The sequence below is a fragment of the Leptonychotes weddellii genome, chromosome 4, assembly GCF_054177405.1.
Source record: "Leptonychotes weddellii isolate Sample4059 chromosome 4, ASM5417740v2, whole genome shotgun sequence".
Taxonomy (NCBI): Eukaryota; Metazoa; Chordata; class Mammalia; order Carnivora; family Phocidae; genus Leptonychotes; species Leptonychotes weddellii.
The window spans coordinates 18,600,691-18,622,346 of NC_138372.1; the positions used below are offsets into that span (position 1 = coordinate 18,600,691).

The 21,656-nt window shown below is 44.7% G+C and overlaps 1 protein-coding gene across 3 annotated transcripts in view; it reads left to right on the top strand.

The window, feature by feature from the left end:
* The window catches only part of ARID1A (AT-rich interaction domain 1A), a 69,100-nt gene that overhangs the window by 18,466 nt on the left and 28,978 nt on the right, over window positions 1-21,656 (top strand). For all 3 annotated transcript variants that reach the window (XM_081817801.1, XM_081817803.1, XM_081817802.1), the window contains exons 2-4: window positions 7,052-7,264; window positions 8,609-9,061; window positions 10,392-10,508. In XM_081817801.1, the coding sequence (XP_081673927.1) occupies window positions 7,052-7,264; window positions 8,609-9,061; window positions 10,392-10,508 (783 nt within the window). The remainder of the gene's footprint in view (window positions 1-7,051; window positions 7,265-8,608; window positions 9,062-10,391; window positions 10,509-21,656) is intronic.

Sequence of the window (21,656 nt, forward strand, 5' to 3'; positions counted from 1 at the left end):
AGACACTTAACTGACTGAGCCACCCAGGCGCCCCTGAATTTAGATTTTAAAATTTATATTCAATTTTGAAAGATCTTTTTTTAATCTCTTTGGAGTGGTAGTTGTTAATTTCTCTCTCACCATAGGCAGATGACCAGTTTATTTAGAACTTGAATGAACTAGAACTAGAATGAATTGTTTTCCATCTCTTGTATAGTAGAAAATGTGGGGTGTGATTCTCAGGTTAAGAAGGCTGAGAATCTTAGGCCGAGTGGGTTTGATTTCCTAGGTCAGGTGTTGGTATGTCTGAAGAGGTATTTTTCTTTTCCTGTCATCAACTTAGCTTCAGAAAATCTTAAATAATGTCTCTGGTGAGGCAAAATAGGAGGTTAAGGTATGTCTTATTGTCGTCCTAGGTCACAGACAAGGAAACCTGACTGTTTAACATGCAAAACAAAATGAAGGAAGTCTCTTTATTTTAAGAGGCAGAGTCTGGGGATGGAACTAAACAAGCAGCTTTCTGGGCAGTTTCTCCTCAGTTCAGGTAGGGGTCCTTGAGCAGTTTTCAAAAGCATGAAACACTGGAAGAGTAAGAAAAGGATGAGGAGGCTTTGGATACAGATGTCTGTGTGGCTAGGGAAGAGGGCACAATGAGAATGATTTATTCTGACTAGCTAATGTGTACCAGGGTATAAAGGGTGATTCCTTTTAGGGGAGTCTACTCTGTCCATCCTAGGATCCCAGTGGAGCCACGTGGAGCTTGGGGGAAGCTGAAAGCGTTGATTGGGAGAGGCCTTACGTTTTATATTTGTCCCTGCCTGGACTGCCCCTCCACAGGGGAGGGTCCCAAACGGGAACTGGATCAACAGCTGCCGCCTGTCCCTGTAATCACAGGAAGCTGAGGCCGGGTGCCTTTGTATGGGAGCTCCGCAGCCAGACAATAGTTTGTGCTGGCGGGGCCATGTGGCGAGTCACGTGACCCGGGGCTGTTTTCTGCCGGGGTCCTTACCCATCTGTTCTCTCGGCTCTTTCTGGGTTATCAGGCGCCAGTCCAAGTCCTCCCAGGCAGCCAGCTTCATGGCCAGAGATTACGAGCACTAACCTTCCTGGCAGGGGCGGTGTGGCTTCGCGTTTATGCAGATTAGCCATGTGTTTCTCACTTCAAGGCGTTCCACAGGAAAAGCCTTTTCCTGTGTTTGGCTCTCAGTGGGCGGTTCCCAGCTTACTGTACTGGGACTCAGCGAGCAGCAGGCGTGCACGAGAGGGATCACAGTACACTGGCCCCCTCCCATTCCACCTCCAGTGCTACGTCACCACAACACAACCGCTCGCGCTCTCATACTGTTGGTGTCATTCATTCGGTGCCAAGATTGCTTTAAAAAATTCCCTTGGCCCCAGTTCAAACAGGAGTACAGCTGGGATGTGTTAGATTTTAGGCAGTCTGCCCTCAATTTGAGATGAGTTATAAATAGCAGTGCCGACTTCCTTAACTACCGCTCTCTGAGGTAAAATGCAGGTTAATTACTGTGGGAATCAATTAGGGGGTTCTTTCAGTTAAAGAGCCAGGGATGCTTTTTTTTATTGTTATTATTAAAAGTCATACAACAAATCTGGCCAGGAATGAATTGAAAGCACAGTGAGTAAGAAATAATATTTAGATGTCCAAATTCCAGGTTATGGCACTAAGTTTATTCTGGCCCCAACTAGTTGGCATTTAGGATGACAGAAAAGTGGTAGTCAAGACTTCTGCTTTCTGATGGACAGCTTTTCCTCAGCCCTGGCCCATCCCTCTCTACTCCTGTTCTTGCCAGTCTTTGGGTACCAAATCTGGCTCCTTAGATTTGCTGCCTGGGCACTTCCTTTCTGTATCTTTGGATTGAGACTGAAGCCTGGAGCTTTCCTCAGTTGGACTTTTATTTCAAGAAAATTAAGCTGATCTTTCTTGGTGCCACAGGAACATGGTGTGATACATTTTGGTGAATAGTATCTTTCTGCTTGGAAGTTTGAAGGAGGGGGCATTGGGGGCGGTGTTCTCTGCTCTCTTCACAGTCAGTCATGGTCAGAAGTTGGAGGATTTGAAGTCCAGTTTGTTATATCTCAACAACCCTGAGAGTTGTTACGGCTTTCCTTGGTGCAGTAAGAAGTTGTCAGGGATTCCGTTAGCCCACTGGTCTGGAGGGGCGTGTAATTCCTTCTGCCTGGAATAGGGGGACTCTGTGCAAATGGTTAGTCTACAAGCTGTTCTGAATATATTCAGAGGGTCCAGCCCACTAGGCATCCCTGCCTTTGATGCCCCTAAACTGCATCTTTTGATGCATTTTACTTGGCAGGCGGTTTGTAACATGGCCAGTGATCTGGAAAGAGATAATTGGTGGATGGAGATGGATTTTTTTTTCCCTTATGGCTCCTCCCCCCCTTTTAAAATTTTTTTTATGAATTCAGGAGAGTATATAGCAAGGGGCCCAACTTCCCTGATCAAGGGGGCATCATTTTCCTCTCATTTATGTGTCTTTGTGGCAGAGCCTTTGCTTTTGAAGTATAATCACAGTAATCTACTCCTGTGGTTTCCCATTGAAAGGATTTCCTCTCCATCATTCCCAGAGTGGAATCTCTGGCTCTTTGCAGCCAGAGTTTGGTGTTTCCCATTCCCTGCCTCTTCCTTGGTGCCTGCAGACTGCTGATACTGGCTTTTCTGTCTTGCATGTAGTAGGGATTTTTCTGGCTTGAAATTGCTATTTTCCAATAAAACTGATTAGCGATGATTTAAGTCCCCTTCTCTGTTATGAGAGATTGTAAGATGGCATTTCATCTATAACTGCAAATCACAAATCTTTCACAATGGTTTTAAATGTCAGAAGTGTGAGTTAGGTCTCTGCTTACCTCCCCTTCTAATATGAGCAGATGTTTAACTTTGACATGAGACCAGAGTAGTCAGATTGTTTGACCTGAATATGTTTTAGTTTGCAAAGCTGCATACTCTGTTGATTATAAACCTTTGGAGAAGGGAGGGGGTCAGAAATCTGATGTCCAGGAAGGGGAAATGTCTTAATTTTATCTTTAGAATTAGAATTTCTTTGACTTTCATTTATTTTTTGGTCTGCAAAGATTTCCTAAAGTTGATGAAGGAATCCTTGAAACTAGCCCCCCCTAAGTAACTGTCCTCCCCTGGTAGTACAGGACCCTGGATATGACGGAGGAAAAGGTAACTTGCTTTTAGCCTTTTGTTTCTAAGCTGTGTTTGGGGGTGCCTTTGCAGTTTGAAGACCTCTCTGGTATAGCATGGCACATAAGATTCTTCTCAAAAGTGTGCTTGTTCTCCCTCGGCTGTTTGTTCTACCCTGCCCTCTTTTTTTCTTTCAGTTCAGTCCACATTTTTTTTCTTCCCTCAAAGTCATAACCTGGTTAGGGTATGCCCCTGACCCTATGGCTAGATGGTTTGATCTGGGCTTTCTCCCCATAGTATCCCCTACCTACTTCTTACAGTAGGGCAGCCTAGCACATTGACATTACTGAGCTCTAGCTCTGCACTTGGGGTCTGTGGCGGGGGCTGGAGGGGGATGATTTTGAAGGTAAAACACCCGATCTCTGGCTTCCTAGAACATAATCTTGAGAGACGCACTCAGTTAACTAGACAACTAAATGCCAATCTTACAATTCTGACTGAATTTGCTATAGGAGATTTAGAAATGTGAGAGATCAGTGTGCTGAAGAATGGCAAGTACCTTCATGTTGGCTTCCTAGAACATAATCTTGAGAGATGCACTCAGTTAACTAGACAACTAAATGCCAATCTTACAATTCTGACTGAATTTACTATAGGAGATTTAGAAATGTGAGAGATCAGTGTGCTGAAGAATGGCAAGTGCCTTCATGTTGAAGGGTTGGGTTTCTGCTAGTGGAAGCCATTGTGGACAGGAGGGCAGGGCAGGATACCATTGTATAGAGCTGAGCACTGACAAATGTGTAGAACTGGAGCACACTGAAGGGCTCTAGAGCCAGGCAGAAGCGCAATTTATCATTATTGATAATAGCTATTATTTATTGGGCATTTAAATGGCACTGTGTGTAGTGTGTTATGTGCATTTTGTTTTTTTAAATATTTATTGAGAGAGAGAGAGATTGCGGGGGAGGGGCAGAAGGAGAGGGAGAGAATCCCAGACTCCCTGCTGAGCACAGAACCCAGTGCTGGGCTGGATCTCACAACCCTGAGATCATGACCTGAGCTGAAACCAAGAGTCGGATGCCTAACCAGCTGAGCCACCCAGGCGCTCCAAGTTATGTGTATTTTAGGTGAAAAACTTTTCACTGTTTAGATGGACTTATGCTCAAGATCAGACAGTGATAGAGTTAGGATTTGAACCCAAATCTATAGATTTACTACATTCTTTGCGCTTTCTATGCAATACTGTACAGGATGTAGACAGGAATTTTGAAGCTATTGGTGAACAGGGAAAGATGAAAATGATCTGTGAGCACTGCTCTAGAACTGTGCAGTCCAGTATGATAGTCACTAGCTACATGTGGTTATTTGAATTTAATTAAAAGTAAATAAAAATAATTCAGTTCCGGGGCGCCTGGGTCGCTCAGTCGGTTAAGTGTCTGCCTTTGGCTCAGGTCTTAATCCCGGGGTCCTGGGATCCAGTCCGGCGTTGGGCTCCCTGCTCAGCTGGAGTCTGCTTCTGCCTCTGTACTGCGCCCCGCCACCCCCCCCTTGTGCTCCAGCTGGCTCTCTCTCTCACTCCCAAATGAATAAATAAAAAACCTTAAAAAAAAAAAAAATTCAGTTCCTCAGTCACACTAGCCATATTTCAAGTACCTAATAGTCACATGTCACAGAAAATTTTATTGGACAGTGTGTCTCTAGATCTCACTTAGTGTAGTATACATTAGAATCATTCAAGGATCTTAAGGGGTGAGGGGGTCAGGGAGCCCAAGCCCTTCCAGACTCACTAAGTTGGAATCTATGGGGAGACACCCAGGCATTTGTGCAGCCTCACAGAAAATTCTGATCTGTAGCCCTGGTTGATAGCTACTGCTCTGGAAGCTCCACAGTAACCACGGTAATGACTGCCCCTCTTGTGTTGTGGGGAGACCTGGATTGACAGAGATACCTAGAGTGGGCTGGTCTTTTCTGTTGAGCAAATGCAGTCTCCTCACCTGGGGGCCATGTGGACAGCAGCTGCCCTTGGGGATGAGCTGAGGATCTGGTGGCGTAATGTGGCTGTGTAAGCCCCTGAGCTCTTCACGGGAGAGACTGGTGATGTTTTGGCTTCATTGCCAGGTGTATCTGGGGAAGATCACATGCTGTTTATTACTTAGTAGTGCAGTTGTTAAATTTGAATTTCCTAAAGAGTCCCAAAAGAATTCATGTAGCTCCAAAATTAATGACAGATTTTATTGGAGCTTCTGATACAGAGGCAGGACTTGGGCCAAAATTTGTGGGTATGATTGTTGGAAACAGCACTTTAATAATATTGACATGTAGTAGTGATTTGGGATACAGTTTTACTGTGGTTCACTATAGTTTAGAAACTTAAAGGGTGCTTCCATCCTCACTGTTACCTCTTTAGCTGACTTTGCTGCAGCCCAAGAATTTTGCCTCTGCTTTTTTTCCTTTTGGTGTTTAAAAGGATGGTTTCTGTGGCTTTTTGTCTTATCTATTTTCCTCATGACAGCTCAACTTTCCCTCCATTATAAAACACTTAGGTAGTACTCTGCCCCCCAAAAAAGACATGTACAGAGAACCAGTTATCTGAATGTGCCTCCCTCCCCTTGTCTTTGAGGGCTTTTGTTGTTTCTTAAGATCTTATCCACCTTAAATTATAGAATATTAATTACAGAAAAGCAGAACAGGAAGGGACCCTAGGTATAATCTGGACCAGTGGTTCTTAAAGTGTGGCCCCTGGACCAGCAGCATCAACCTCACTGGGGAACTATTACAAGTGCGTAGCCTAGGCCCGACCCTGAACCTATAGAATCAGACACCCTGGGGGTGGGTCTTATCAGTCTGTGTTTTACAAAGCCCTCTAGGTGACTTCGATGCATGCTAAAGTTCAAGAACCACTGAACTCATTAATTTGAGAGCTAATGATATTCAGGCCCAGAGTGTTAATATCTATTCCCCATTCCCAATTTAAGGTTCAGTTTTCAAGTTTTGTGTCAAGTCCAGGCCTACTCTTCAACTCGGTTGTATCTGTTTAAGGTTTTTAGAGACAACCCCCCCCCCGCCCCAATCAACATAGGTAGGCATCTCTGACTGGAAAACATGCTGGGCTCTGTCCTATATAGCTCCAATAGGCTAGAGTTATGTCAAAGTGAATGAGCTGATTGAACCTGTTGTCCCACAAAGAGCTGAAAGAAAGCTATGTTTGTAGCCAAATACTTGTGAATTATACTTTGAGTTTCCATTACTGGTGTACCTCTATATCTTGCCCTTTAAGGAGACAAAAGTTCTATCCTCCTTACACATTCAAACTCTTAGGAGATGAACTTTGCAGTTGAGATGCCCAAGGCTTTAAATTGAGAGTCAACAACTATAACTTAGCCATGTTACCCATTTAAAAGAAAGCATAAATTTAAGTGCTTGTGCCATAGTGTAAACAAGCTACAGATACGCAAGAAAAAAGATTCCACTTTTGAAAGAATGGAAGCATCTGGATGCTTATGTATTTGAATCCCCAACCACGGTATTGAAGTATTATTAGTTTTGGTGGTGTTGAACATCATGGCAGCCCCGTCCTTTCCCAACTGAAGGGCCTTTGTTCTGACTTTCTGCACCAGAGAGTACATATATTCATTATTCCATACCTGGCCTGTCCCTTGGATCTCAAATAGTACCACACTTAGAAAGTAGTACATAGCTTTCATAGTGGTATTTTCATTTCACATATGGTAAAATCAAGGTTATGAGGAAGGTTAAATGACTTGCCCAAGGATTACTGGGTCTGTACCACTACTTTTTCACAGTAACTGTTTTCCTATGTGGCATACAGACCTGTACGCTTGGGTTTATGTTCATACTGGCCAGAGGCTATCAAAGCTTCAGGTTAATGAAATGCTTTTTATTTTGTAGCCATCCAGTCCAATGGATCAGATGGGCAAGATGAGACCTCAGCCATATGGCGGGACTAACCCATACTCGCAGCAACAGGGACCTTCATCAGGACCGCAGCAAGGACATGGGTACCCAGGGCAGCCATATGGGTCCCAGACCCCGCAGCGGTACCCGATGGCCATGCAGGGCCGGGCGCAGAGTTCCATGGGCAGCCTCTCTTATGCACAGCAGGTAGATGGTGACTCCAATTACCTTAACCCTTGTTGCTGTCCATGATCTGGTCTTGAGCTATAGAATCAGAATGAGTCTTTGGCATCTAAACCTCTCGAAAGGAGCACAGGCCAGTGGGCTCAGTTGTCTACAGCATGCTGCTTACAAGGCCGAGGTTGTGGGCATCATCCCATGTGTGCTCGAAGAAAAACTGTTCCCTGGCCTTAGGCTGTACATATCTGTGTCCTTTGACCTGGCTGGGCTGCTTGTACCTACTGAGTAGTGATCTCCAAAGGAGGTGGGGGAAAAAAGGCAGGGGCCGGGCACCTATCCACTGCAATCAAGAAAAGCCCTTCGTGCCATGTGCCCTGGGGATGGAAAAGGCCCTTCATGTTTCCCAAGGCCTTCGACATATAGCTGTCTGATTTAAAATGAAAGATTAGGAGGGACTGGGAATAGAAGAAAAGGGGAAGATTGAACGGTAGCGATGCTAACAGTGCTGTTATAAATGTTAAGATTTCTCTCATCTCCTTTTGTCTGGCCATCTGCACCATTATCTTTTTATTGTCATTTTTTGTTTTGACAGCACTTTCTATCATTTATATTTGAGTAATACTCATACTGAAAATGGTGATGGACAGAATATAAAACCTAACTTTACTTCTGAGACTTTAAAACAAAGTATGCCCTTAAATATGGAAAATAGGATACTGTCATTCTGGGGGGGTTTTTTGTTTGTTTTTTTGGGCTTGTTTGTTTGTTTGTTTGTTTTTCCAGTGAGCAGATGGGAGGAGAGATGGGTGGATATTACTGGGTTGGTTGTTTTTTGTTTTTGCCTACTTACCAGATATACCCCCAGTGTCTAGAATTGAGCCTGGTACAAGTAAGCAAGTAGGCTCTTAGATATTTTTTGAATGAAAAAGAGAACCAGAGTAGCTTAGTGATTTGCACACTGTCTGGGTTACTAAACCCGACGTTTTTAGTCGGCTAAGCCAGGCTGCTGTTGACCATTCGTTGTGGCTAGGATACAGATTCCTAGCACTTACAAAAACAGTCTAGGCCATGATAAAGAGGAGGTTCACTGGTGGAAACGTCTGCTCTCGAACTCTTGTAAATTGCCCAAATATTAAACAGTGTAAATTTTCTGTGGATGAATGCAGTCCACTTGTAAACAAACCAACTAGTAACCCAGCTGGGCTGTCCTTCCTGGCTCAGTGTAGAGAGGGATGGTAGGAAAGACTATGGGCCTTCTCATTAGGAGGCTTGGCTTGCCTGCTTCCTATACCCATCCTCAGGCTGTAGCTGCTGACAGAATACCTTCGTCCAGAAGAGTCTGTGCTAAAAGTATCCTTTCCTTTCCTACAGATTCCTCCTTACGGACAACAAGGCCCCAGTGGGTATGGTCAGCAGGGCCAGACTCCATATTACAACCAGCAAAGTCCTCACCCCCAGCAGCAGCAGCCACCCTACTCCCAGCAGCCGCCGTCCCAGAACCCTCACGCTCAGCCTTCCTATCAGCAGCAGCCGCAGTCTCAGCCCCCACAGCTCCAGACTTCTCAGCCTCCCTATTCCCAGCAGCCATCCCAGCCTCCACATCAGCAGTCCCCAACTCCATACCCCTCCCAGCAGTCCACCCCCCAACAGCACCCCCAGAGCCAGCCCCCTTACTCACAGCCGCAGGCACAGTCTCCCTACCAGCAGCAGCAACCTCAGCAGCCAGCCTCCTCGACGCTTTCCCAGCAGGCTGCGTACCCTCAGCCCCAGTCTCAGCAGCCACAGCAAACTGCCTATTCCCAGCAGCGCTTCCCTCCACCACAGGTAAGGTGCCCCCTGCCTCCCGCCCTTCCCTGCGTGTGACCACAGACAGCTTGGGGCATGGTGTCAGGAGAACTTTGCCATACAAATTGGGTCTCTAATGTGCACTTAAAAACCAATTAAATACACTCTGGGTAAACATGCTAACTGGATTGATTGAACTAATAAAGGCATAACCTTCTTAACGGCATAAAAACCTGTGGCTCTTCTTGCTGATGAAGAAATAAGGCAGTGGAAGGTTGCATAGACTGGTAAGAAATTAAAGATAATGGGACTGGTTTTGTTTTTGTTTTTGTTTTTGTTTTTATAAACTAGCATTCAGAACTAGAGCATCCAAGTGAGTTTGGTTTTTTTTAAAAGTTACTTTGGGAGGCTATACTATACATTCATTCCAACTGCCATTACGTTCTGCTGTTGCTCAAAATACATTACGTTCTGCTATTGCTCAAAATATTTTGGACCCCTTCATTTGAAATTGCCATCAGAGCTGACGTCACATTCTTTAGAATATTCTCAGTGGTGGCAAGTCCCTTCATTTGTTGAAGGTGGATTTGATTTTAGGCAATAGCTAAAATTCATTTGTCGTCATGTCTGTGAACAAGGTCGGTGATAAAGCCTAAAAATAACAATTTGGGCTTTATTCTTTAAAGAGCAAAAAAGAGGAAAAATGGCCAAGTGATGACAGTCCACTAAAGATTCTGTGCATTGGTGGCATTATTAGAATAAATATCTCATCCCAAGGCAATGTCTTTGAAGGAAGCAATACTCGTTTTAATGCATAGGTTCTAACATGAGGTGTTTTTTTTTTTTAATTAATTGGTTTCATTCCTTGATAAGCCAATGGGCTCAGTTGTGTACTGAGCCCCAGTGGGTATGGTCAGCAGGGCCAGACTCCATATTACAACCAGCAAACTTGTCATACTTTAGCATTTAACCCCAAGGAATAGCTGTCTGTGGCGATAAATGGTCAGCGGTGCTGTTCAGGGTCTTAAATCCACTACTGACATTCTTTTTTTTTTCTTTTAATTAAACCAACAACTTTATTTTTAAGTTTTTATTTTAATTCCAGTTAGTTAATGTACAGTGTCATATTAGTTTCAGGTGTACAATATAGTGATTCAACCCTTTATATGTCACCTGGTGCTCATTGACCTTCTTGTCTTAAGAGCCACACCTTGTGTTTTTCTGCCTTCGGATTATATTGTGCACAATTGGGCAGTTTCTTGCTCCCACCTGCCCTCTGTGAGATAGTCCTGTAGCCCTTTCACCATGAAGCAAACTTGCCTGGTTTATCAATACCAGGCCTTCACAGCATTTGTTTTTCTTATTTTAGGAGTTATCTCAAGATTCATTTGGGTCTCAGGCATCCTCAGCCCCCTCAATGACCTCCAGTAAGGGAGGGCAAGAAGATATGAACCTGAGTCTTCAGTCAAGACCCTCAAGCTTGCCTGTGAGTATTCTTGCCAACCTCTAAAAGGTGATGGGGCAGAGAGGAAAGCAAAGAAAACTGGTTTCTGGTTGGGTGTTTTGATGATATGACCTAAATAAACAATGAGCTATTCCTTGAATTCAGGTTGAAAATTCTAAATAGGAATTTATGGACTGACCTTGTGGAATGTCTGTTTTGGCTGGCTGCCTGGGGAATAGGTTTGGTGATCTCTATTTAGAGTTTTTTGGTTTTGTGTTTTGTTTTATTTTTTACATCTTGGGCTCGGAGGCGTGGACCAGGTAAGGGACAGAGAAGATGAAGATATTATAAGCACTGTCTGCTCTCCATCAAAGTTGAGAGAAGTTTCAGGGTTGTTTTGACCTTACTTTCGAGGGTTTAATTTCTAGGTTTTTGTCTTAGTATTTAGCTAGTAGGTACGATCTGGGGTGCATTCAGCATGGATTTTCCCATTGAGCATGGGCTGAGTAAAAGCAGTTTTTCTGGTCATTTTGTGTGAATAGGTGCTTTTGTCTAGTAGAGTGCTTGGTGCCCAGATGCTTGATTGCTGTTTATGGATGGACTGACTGTATCCTGAGAAAGGCAGTACAGTCTGCTGATGAAGAGCTAGGGCTCTAGAGCCAGAGTTCCTGGGTCTGCATTTTGACTCAGCCACTAACTCTGTAGCCTTGGGCAAGTCACTTAACCTTCCCCTGCCTTCGTTTTTGCATCCGTAAAATGAACCTAAAAGTACCCACTTCATTGAGTGGTTATTAACATGAGATAGGTTAAAATAGAGTGCTCATGCATTGTGCGCACTCCATAAATGTCAGAGATTCTCATCATCATCTCAGAGGGCATAGGGACTCTACTTGATACCTGAGAGACCCCACCAACTAGTTAATAGACTGGTTCTGGGAACATTTACCCCTAGTCTTAGCTCTGGTTATATGTGAGCAAGTCAGGCTCTGAAAATTAATCTGCTGGGCACAGGAATAAAATGGGCTGCTCTAAAATCTAGTAAGACCGTTGGTAGCAAACCCTCCATTACAAATCCTGCTTCGGTTAGTAAATAGAAATAGAAATTCAGCCACACATGTCTAGATAAAAACGTCTTTTGAAAAAAAAATTTTTTTTTTAATTTAATTTATTTATTTGACAGAGACACAGCGAGAGAGGGAACACAAGCAGGGGGAGTGGGAGTGGGAGGGGGAGAAGCAGGCTTCTTGCGGAGCAGGGAGCCCAGTGCGGGGCTCAATCCCAGGACCCTGGGATCATGACCTGAGCCGAAGGCAGACGCTTAATGACTGACCCACCCAGGGACCCCTCTTTTGAAATTTTTATTCTCTGATTTGAAGCCTGTCTCTTCAGTTATTTTGACTTGGGAGAAAATCGTCTCTGGATCTTTAAGGAATAGGTAGGAGGCAGGAACTCTCTTCATCATGAAGCCTTTCTTTATCACGAAGCCTCTCCTGGCTTCCCCTGAAGATCTCTGAGCCATAACCTGCGTAGGGCAAGGTTTCCAGAGTCCCTCAGTACCGTTGTGCAGGCATCCCAGGCCAGAATGAATAGCCACTGTCAGATAGGACCCCTGAGACTGTTGACTTTCTCAATTGAGGAATTGGGTGAGGATGTGTCTGAATAAGGCAATCCTTCTTTGTTCCCTTTTCATTAATGACTGTTGCAATCCTTTTCTGCATCCCAAACTTCACTGGGATGTGTTTTTTAACTTGATTCAGTCAGAAATGTAAAACTACTCCCTCATCATCTGTGGTCTGTAGCTAAATCTGGGTGAGGTGCTACTGTGGCAAGAAACCAAATCAGTGGATTTTTGCCAGTGCTTTAAGTTGCTCCCCATCAGAAAGTTTCTGCTTGCTCCGCAGAACTGTATTTGTTATTTTTCAGTCCTGAGAAGCCTAGCGTACAAGCACATTGCATGTCTTCTAAGGGTTGAGAGCCTTGTGCTGTCAAATCCAGAGCTTCTGATTTGACCCGCCGTAGTGAAGACACTGGCACCCTCGTGGGCCCGGGGAGGATTATTCCTGGGCAGCCTATCACAGGGAGCATTCCCAAGCTCAGGCTTCTACTATAGATTCATCCAAATGGGGCATTTGCTCTGTGGTAGAAGCTCTATGTGGGAGGTCAGCTGGCTGGGTTACTGGCATCTTGTTTGTTGAATTGCTTTTTATCCCTCTGCTATTTGGACTAAGAAACAAAAGGTGGTTATTCTTTGAAATTTTGGTTTGATGCCAGATTTGCCTAGCCAGGCTGGGAAATGGTCACATTTGAAGAAAGGAAAAGTCGGGATTCCCTAGAAGGGGGGCCCACTCTTCTGAAGCAGTTGTGTCAAGGGATCCTAGGTTTGCTGGTGTATTCCTTCACTCAGCAGATGTTTAGGGGGCACCTCTTCGTGTTTGGCTCCAGAACAGAAGCTAGGCTGACTGGAGGACAGCCTCCAGTTGTCCACATCCTCCTCTTCGCTCATTCACCTTACCCACTTAGCCCTAAGGGCTTTATGATTGTGACCCTTGATTTAAAGACTCATTATGGTTTCTGATCCTGATCATTACAAAAATTAGATTTTGAGGAGTTTTTGCTCAGCTATTAATGCCAAACCATTTAGTTGCTATTATCCTGATTATGTTATCCCTCTACTTAAAACCTCTCAACTATTTTTCATTAATCTTAGAATAAAATCCAAAATCCTTAATATTATGTAGGCTGCCCCCCATTTCTGAATGGTCTGGAATGAGGCCTGAGATTTTGCATTTTTAACAAATTCCTTGATGCTGCTGGTGCTGCTAGGCCAGGATGGCACTGTGAGAACCTCTACTTCATCCTTTTTTGCCCTTTGCCTTGTTATTACGACTTTGTCTCAGTTTTTTAAGGCCCCATGCTTTTTTCTGCTTCTAGGCCTCTGCACAGACCCTTCCCTTTGCCTAATACACATTTCCTCCTAACTCCTCTTGTTCGTATTTCAGACTACATCTTCAAGATTATTTCCTCAGAAAACTTCTTTTTTTTTTTTTTTAAAGATTTTATTTATTTATTTTGACAGAGAGAGACACAGCGAGAGAGGGAACACAAGCAGGGGGAGTGGGAGAGGGAGAAGCAGGCTTCCCGCGGAGCAGGGAGCCTGATGCAGGGCTCGATCCCAGGACCCTGGGATCATGACCTGAGCCGAAGGCAGACGCTTAACGACTGAGCCACCCAGGCGCCCCAGAAAACTTCTTCTTAATCAAATGTCAAAACTCAGCTTAAGTAATGTCTATGATGCCCTCACTGACTAAAGTCAGTTTTTATTTAAACAACAACAACAACAAAAAACGCTGCAGTATTTAAGACATATTAAAAGGTATAAAGAATGATTCAGTGCCTGAGGACCCATCTTTAGAAAGCAAACCTTGGTAACATAGGTAAAAGCACCTTATATAGCCCTCGGGGATCACTTCCCCATCCTTATACCAGGAGAAACACTATCCTATATCTGAGATTTCTTTGCTTCACGTCACCAGAGCAATTTGCTGATACCTCTACGCTTGGGTCTCTTCCACTTGATGGTAAGCTTCTGGAGGGCAGGCACTGTGTTGCTGACCTTTTTGCCCCTAACATCTATTACATGATGCCCCAGACCGGTGGTTTTCTACCTTGGCTGCATGTTAGAATTACCTGGGGAGCAAATATTCTTTAAAAACCAATGGCTGAGGTTCACAGAGTTCTGAATTGTTTGGGGTTGATGAGGCTTGGTCTTTGCTATGGTTAGAAGCTGCCCCTGGTGATTCTGATTTGGAGCCCTGGTAGAGATCCACTAATCCAACATGCACCCATGTTTTTTGTCAGTATTTATCTCAAATATAATTTCAATTACTTATTTAACACAAGCTCAGTGAGGGCTGACTGTCTCTGTCTTGCTCATGGCCATCATAGTGCCTGGCATAAGGTAGGCTCCAATTCAGTGAACGAATGAACCTGAGCAGTATTTATTACATTGTTCATTCAGAAAGTGTATGTCTGACAGGGGACAGCTTGACCATATTGTAAGATTGTTGTTTTCCACTTCGAGGGCAAGGCAGGTATCACAGCCTGTTATGGGAAGGCCTAAACTCCATTTTAGAAGATGGATTAATTTATTTGTGCTTCCTGACAGTGGCCTTAAGAAGAAGTGAGGTTAGGGTTTGTCATCTATCTTGTAAAATAGCTACTACTTCACCTTATGGTAAGAAGGTTCTTGTAAGGGATGGGTAAGCAAATCTCTAGGTGTTTCATTAAGTCTTTAATTTCCTTTAGTTTGGAGTGAAATCTTTAAGGGTCTCATCTGAAAATTGGTATCTGACTTTTGATTATAATCATTTCTGGGAATGACTTGGAGTTACATCTTTAAAAGCTTCTAAGTGATTCATTCAAGTGTATGTGGTTTCCCTAGAATAATGAATGCTTCCCAATTTTTTTCTTACTGAGGCACATTTGTAAATTTACGTTATAATCTGAAAGTGTACTTGGGATAGAGTTTCCATTCAGTGGTGGAAAATAGATATAGGATTGAAAGCTCAGCTCTGGAAAGATTAAGTAGATCAGTGCTTCTCAAACTTTAGCATGCACTGAGAATCATCTGGAGATTAATTAAAACAAAGATTACTGGGGCGCCTGGGTGGCTCAGTCGGTTAAGCAGCTGCCTTTGGCTCGGGTGGTCCTGGGATTGAGCCCTCCATCGTTGTCAGGTTCCCCGCTCTGTGGGGAGTCTGCTTATGTTTCTCTCTCTTTCTCTGACTCTCAAATAAATAAATAGGTCTTTTTAAAAAAATCTGGCAAGTTAACATTACTGCTTTAAAAACCTGGCTACGTGTTGCCAGTGGGTTTAAGCCCAGGTGTGACACAAGTTCTTTTGTGATCTGGAGGATAAGGATATTAAAAAAAAAAAAGGTGGATAAATTTCCTGTCCCTCGAGTAAAAGCTGGTACACTGTTTGCTGTGGGTATTCTATAGAAGGCAGACAGGCATTAGACAAGGGTTAGACTTTGATGACTTCTGAGGTAGCCTGTGATTTGAATATGACATGGTTGCTGCCCTCAAGTATTCTTCTTTGTTTCATTAGTAAAACAGGTAGAAGAATGTATGCCTGATTGTTACAATGGGGTGCTTTCCTAGTTTGGTGAAGTCGGTGATCATTTATGTCTAAATAGTTGAGGGAAAACATGGCAGAAGTTTAGAATGACCTAGATATGGACATACTTGGGTGGTTGGAAAGGAAAAGTATAGCCAGGGGTGGGGTATAGTATAGATGCTACTGGGGGACTGGTCAGGATCAGGCTTCTAGGGCGTGGGGAGTAACAGGAAGGAAAGCTAGATTACGGGGGTTAGGGCCCTGGTGGGCCAAGTAAGCCATTTGAATTTGATCTTAGAGGCCTGCAGATACGCTATTAGAGCAGTAACGTGATAAAACTAATGCTTAAAAAATAATCCATTCGTGTATAGTGTGGTTTGAAAAGGGGAGAGTCTGGAAGCAAGGGGAGAAGTTAAACTGTTGAAATAATTCTGGCGAGAGGTGTGGAGTTGTACCCCTCTGTGTCATTTGCATAGCCAACTAGGCCCAGTTCTGAGCTGTGCAAGAAAGATTCTGTAGAACTGAGAGACAGTGGGTAGAAAATTTAATGATCTTGAAGGGGGGTGGGGAGAAAGAGAGATCTCACTGACAGAAATAGAAAGGCTAATAGGAAAATTCATTTTTGGGGAAAAGTTAAGTTCCATGTAGTGAAATGTTTAAAAACAAATGCTTAGCTCCTAGTTGGAGACAGGAGACTGAGTCGGAGAGTGGTCTGTGGAGTGATTCATAGTTCAACCACGGAATGAAGGAGGCCTCCCAGGCCATGGCTTATGGAGGGAGGAGCCAGTGGGAGCCCTTGACAGTGCCTGTAGTCATCAGGTAGAAGTGCCCAGCAGATAGCTGGTGAGCTTGGAGGAGGACCAGGATTGTGTCCTGTTTATGGAAGCCCAGTGTGTTGGGGTGATGATCCACATCACATTTATATTTCAAAGAATATAAAGTTGGATTTGTCAGAAAGCAGGTTATGGCGTTCCTTTTTACGGGTGGAGAGGACCTGATTTCTGAGGGCTGGAGCAAAGGAAATGAACAAGGGAAAGGTGTAAAGGTAAAGAACATTCTTGAAAGGCATTGAAGGGAGGGGGCAGCTGAATCAGCCCAAATTCCTCCGCTTCATCTGAAGACCCGCATGTGTATAAGGCAGGTAGATAGAAGAGTGAAGATGCTGGCAGAATGTTAGGAGGGTATAAACAGACTTATCTTTCAGGAGTTGTGAAAGAAAGGAATCAAGGGCACTCACTGGGTTAGCTCACAAAGGACACTGTACCCTTGACTGGAAAAGTCAGAGAGGCTGCTGTTGAAGAGCTGCATCATACTTGTTTCTTCTGGTTAGTGTAAGAGTGGAGGTCGTTGATGCTGGGAATGAGGTGGAGAATAGGATTAGGATACTTCACGTCTATTGAATTATCTACAGATTTTTTTTTTATTAAAGATTTTATTTATTTATTTGACAGAGAGAGACACAGCGAGAGAGGGAACACAAGCAGGGGGAGTAGAAGAGGGAGAAGCAGGTTTCCTGCAGAGCAGGGAGCCCGATGCAGGGCTCGATCCCAGGACCCTGGGATCATGACCTGAGCCAAAGGCAGATGCTTAATGACTGAGCCACCCAGGCGCCCCAGATTTTTTTTTTTTAATCACTTGGGTTTCCAAGCCCTTCTTTAGATTTCACTTAATAACAATGTAGCTATTAGCACTCATGTTTTACCACTGTGATGTTCTCAGACCCTGAGAACTTGGGTTCCAGTGATCTGGAAAGAGGAAATGGGAGGGAACTATGTTGTTCCTGTAGAATCCAAATCTTAAGAGGGCAGGAGAGTGAGGCCAGGAACAGAGCTTACAGGCAACACCAATCCTCCTAGAAGGGCAGGAATTGAAATACACTAAGTGACCACTCCTTTTTTATATTAGAAGAAACTAAGGGTCAGAACCAGGATTTGAATCCAGCTCTCTGATATTTCAGACGAAATACTTCCTCTAGCATCCCACCCAGCAGAAGAAAGACAATCTGATCCTCTCTTCAAGTTCAGCCAAAAGCCTCAACCCCAACCCTTTTGCCATTTAATATTTACCAGACTTTGGCGCCTGGGTGGCTCAGTCGTTAAGCATCTGCCTTCGGCTCAGGTCATGATTCCAGGGTCCTGGGATGGAGCCCCACATCGGGCTCCCTGCTCGGCGGGAAGCCTGCTTCTCCCTCTACCACTCCCTCTGCTTGTGTTCCTGCTCTCGCTCGCTCTCTGTCAAATAAATAAAATCTTTAAAAAAATATATATATATATATTTACCAGACTTGTCCTGAAAGGATTTCCATTTCACTTTTGTTTTCCCAGGCCTTCTTGTCATGGAGGCACAGATGAGTTGTGAAAAGGACAGCTGCAGTACAGGGAAGGGTGGGAGAGGGAATGTGTCCAAATGATAGGTCAGGTCTGCTGGAAGAACTGACCAACTAGGGAATCCCCTCAAAAAGTGGAAAGTTGGGTGCCTGGGTGGCTCAGTTGGTTAAGCGACTGCCTTCAGCTCAGGTCATGATCCTGGAGTCCCAGGATCGAGTCCCGCATCAGGCTCCCTGCTCAGCGGGGAGTCTGCTTCTCCCTCTGATCCTCTTCCCTCTCATGCTCTCTGTCTCTCATTCTTTCTCTCTCAAATAAATAAATAAAATTAAAAAAAAAAAAGTGGAAAGTTGACTAGAGTTTGGTTCTTTGGTTCCCCTTGAGTTGGACAGGAGCAAGTCCTGGTTCTGTGCCTTTCTTCTTAAAGCACAGTGTCCTGATTAATGCTAATGTTAATCAAGTAGAGCCTTGCTACTGAAAAAATGTGGTCTGTTATCTAGCAGCATGGACATCACCTGGGAATTGTCTTAGAAATGCAGGTTCTTGGGTCCCACCCAGCTTTATTGAATCCAACACTGTTAACAAGATCCCCAGGTGATTCATTTGCCTAATGGTTTAGAAGCAAGGAGTTAGGGGCACCTGGGTGGCTCAGTCGTTAAGCATCTGCCTTTGGGCTCGGGTCATGATCCCGGGGTCCTGGGATCGAGCCCCACATCAGGCTCCCTGCTCTGCGGGAAGCCTGCTTCTCCCTTTCCCACTCCCCCGGCTTGTGTTCCCTCTCTCTCTCTCTGTCTCTCTCTGTCAAATAAATAAAATCTTAAAAAAAAAAGAAAAAAAGAAGCAAGGAGTTAGACCCTGAGAATGGAGAGTAAAATTTTCAAATGAAATATCAAGCTGGGGACTTTGGAATACAATGAGTTTTACTGTGTCTGGTAATGTTTAAATAATCTCTGAGTGTGGGGGATGGGAGTCGGAGACCACCACCACTTGTTTTGTGGTGCTTTAGGGGCCCTGGTTCCCCATGCCTACAGGCCAGACCCCATCGTGGGGCCATCTGCAGCTCCCAGCAGACCTGTGCAGCCTCATCTCCAGCTGCCTGGGTGTGCCTCAAGCTCCTCACAACCTCCAGTCCTTCCTGCCATTGTCTTCGTGCCAAAGATGTCTGCCCATCTACCTTCCCGCTCTCTTAATGCCCAGCAAACTCCTACTTTGGCTTTAAAACCTAGCTGAAATACTTTCTCTGGGACTTCCCCAGTTTCTTCATGTTGGCCTGGCATTATGCAGGCGCCTCTGCTTGCGCATGAGGTCTGCATCTGGCACCTGGGCCAGGCAGCTGGCTACTCGGTAAACTTGTGCTGAGCAGCCCCAGGTTCTTGCTGCCCACCTGAGCTTGGAGGCCAGCTTTTTGTTGTGTAGGTTTACTGGGGGGAGTGACAGAAATCCTCTGAAGGCTTAAAAAATTGGAATGCTTGAAGGATTTAAATTTTACACTGTGTTGCCTTTTGTCACATTTCCTGGTAAAAGGAAACAGGCCAACAGTTTTTGCCTAGGCTTTTGATGGCTTATTTTCAAGGGGCTAACGAAAATGCCACTAGCAATTTTGGTACTCAGAGAAGCTGGGCCTTTCTGAGCTTGGTGACCTGTTTTCTTTATATCTGACTGTGTATCTGTGCTTGCTCCCCTTGAATGTAGCCCAGGTGCTCTCAAAAAGTCTCAGAAAGGAAATCCCCACCCCCTCTGTCATATCTGCCCAGACTGTACTTTGTGCAAGTAGCCGTCCCTTCTCGAGAACGCTGGTTCTCTGGCAGGGCTAGCCAATCCGCTTCTCTGTCTTAGTAACGCTGCTCCGGCCCTGATACCGCCTGGTGCCTGCTGGGCCCCCTGCTGCTAGCGCGCAGTACTGTATGCTTGTTCCTGGGCCCATTTCCTGTTTCTATTCTAGTCACTGGTGGCTCAGCTCTGCTTCCTGCCTGTGTGTCTCACACAGATTCCTCTTGCTAGAACCTTTTGTTTTCTTCAGAACAACTTCAGTCTGAAAACGAACAGAGCCTTACTTCTGGTGTGATGGCTCCTGGGGTCAGTTAGCTCTTCTGAGGACTGGCAGGAAGTACCTCCTTCCCGCCAAGCAAACCATACCCCTTGGATTTGACCTTATTCTTCAGTTTGTCCCCAGCCCTGCTACAGGAAGCTGGTGGCTCGTTGCTCAGACCAGAGATTGCCATAAGACGAAGAGCTGGGATCTTTTGCAGCCAAACCTGTCCTCACTCCTCAGCTGTGCAGGATTGTCAGGACTGGTTCTTTTTCACCTGGAGGTTATAAACATATTTCTTGCTGCTGCGGAAGATAGTTGGTACCCTTTCTAGCCCAAACCTCCCTAAAGTCCAGAGAATACATATATGGGGTTGGGCAGGTAATGCTATCCTCAGCAGAGTAAAAGCTTGCAGAGAGTATAGAGATGGAAAGAAAGCATGTGCTGACTCAGCCTTCTGTCCTGTGTGAGCAGTTCAGCCCCCCCACCCCCACTCTGGGGTTAGAGTGGGAGGGAGAAAGTACAGAGAGGTATAAAAAAGCGAAGAAGTAAAGAAGCTTGTTCTGGACAAATGTATTTTAAAGTTCTAAGACTCCTCCATCTTGACCATTTTCCCCAGAAGATGCTATTCTTGGCAGAGAATATGCCTTGTAAATAACTGTTCTCCTCTCTCCTTCACAACCATTCTTTTGGGATCATCTGATAATCCTGTGTCAGATGGAGTGGTTTCTACAGGTATGTTTAATAGAGAGGGATTTAATATAGGGATCTGGGCTTAACAAATTTGCTAGAAAGGTTGAGGAAGCATTCTCTAGGCTTGTCCTTCAGGAGCCGGACCTAAAACTAGATTTGACCCACCAGGGAAACTCCCACCTTTGAGCCACTATCATATTAATTGCTCTAAATCTGCTATCCAGGGATCAGTAAGCTAGAGTCAAGAAGGAGCGGCTGCTGCCACCAGGACCAGCGCCCAGTTTACTGGAAGAGGAAGCCAGAATGCTGTTGCAGGAACAAGTGAAGGAGACAGAAATACGGTCTCTGCCATACTTTGATCTAATCTTGAGTTTGCTTCTAATTAGTAGAACCTGAATTGTATCTAAACCCATTCACAAGGGATTCTGGGAAACGTGGTTTTTAGCTTTTTAACCTCTACAATTAAGAAAAGAGCAGAATGGAGACAGCATGAGCTGGTCCATAGAATGTTCACTACACTAACAAAAACATTACACCCCTCCCCCTTACCTCCCAACCCCCTAACCTTACATATGAGGAACCTAAGACCCAGAAAGGGTAAAGGAGGACTTGCCCAAGTAATTAGGTAAACGAGAACATTTGGTTCCCTGACTTCCAGTCCAGTGCTTTTACTATTAGGACCAACTCCTATAAAGAATCAGTAAAAAGCTCCTTTAAGAGAAAGAAGAATGCCATATTCTCTTCTGGAGAGAAGGAAGAGTTATATAGAGATGTGGGGCTGAGATTTCTAGGCAAAGGTAGTGATACTGTAGTTTCTGGATTTAGGTCTACTCTCCAGGAAGATGGAGAAAATACTCTGGAAGGAAGAAACCTCAAAAACTAGAATTTCTTGGGCGCCTGGGTGGCTCAGTTGGTTAAGCGACTGCCTTCGGCTCAGGTCATGATCCTGGAGTCCCAGGATCGAGTCCCGCATCGGGCTCCCTGCTCGGCAGGGAGTCTGCTTCTCCCTCTGACCCTCCTCCCTC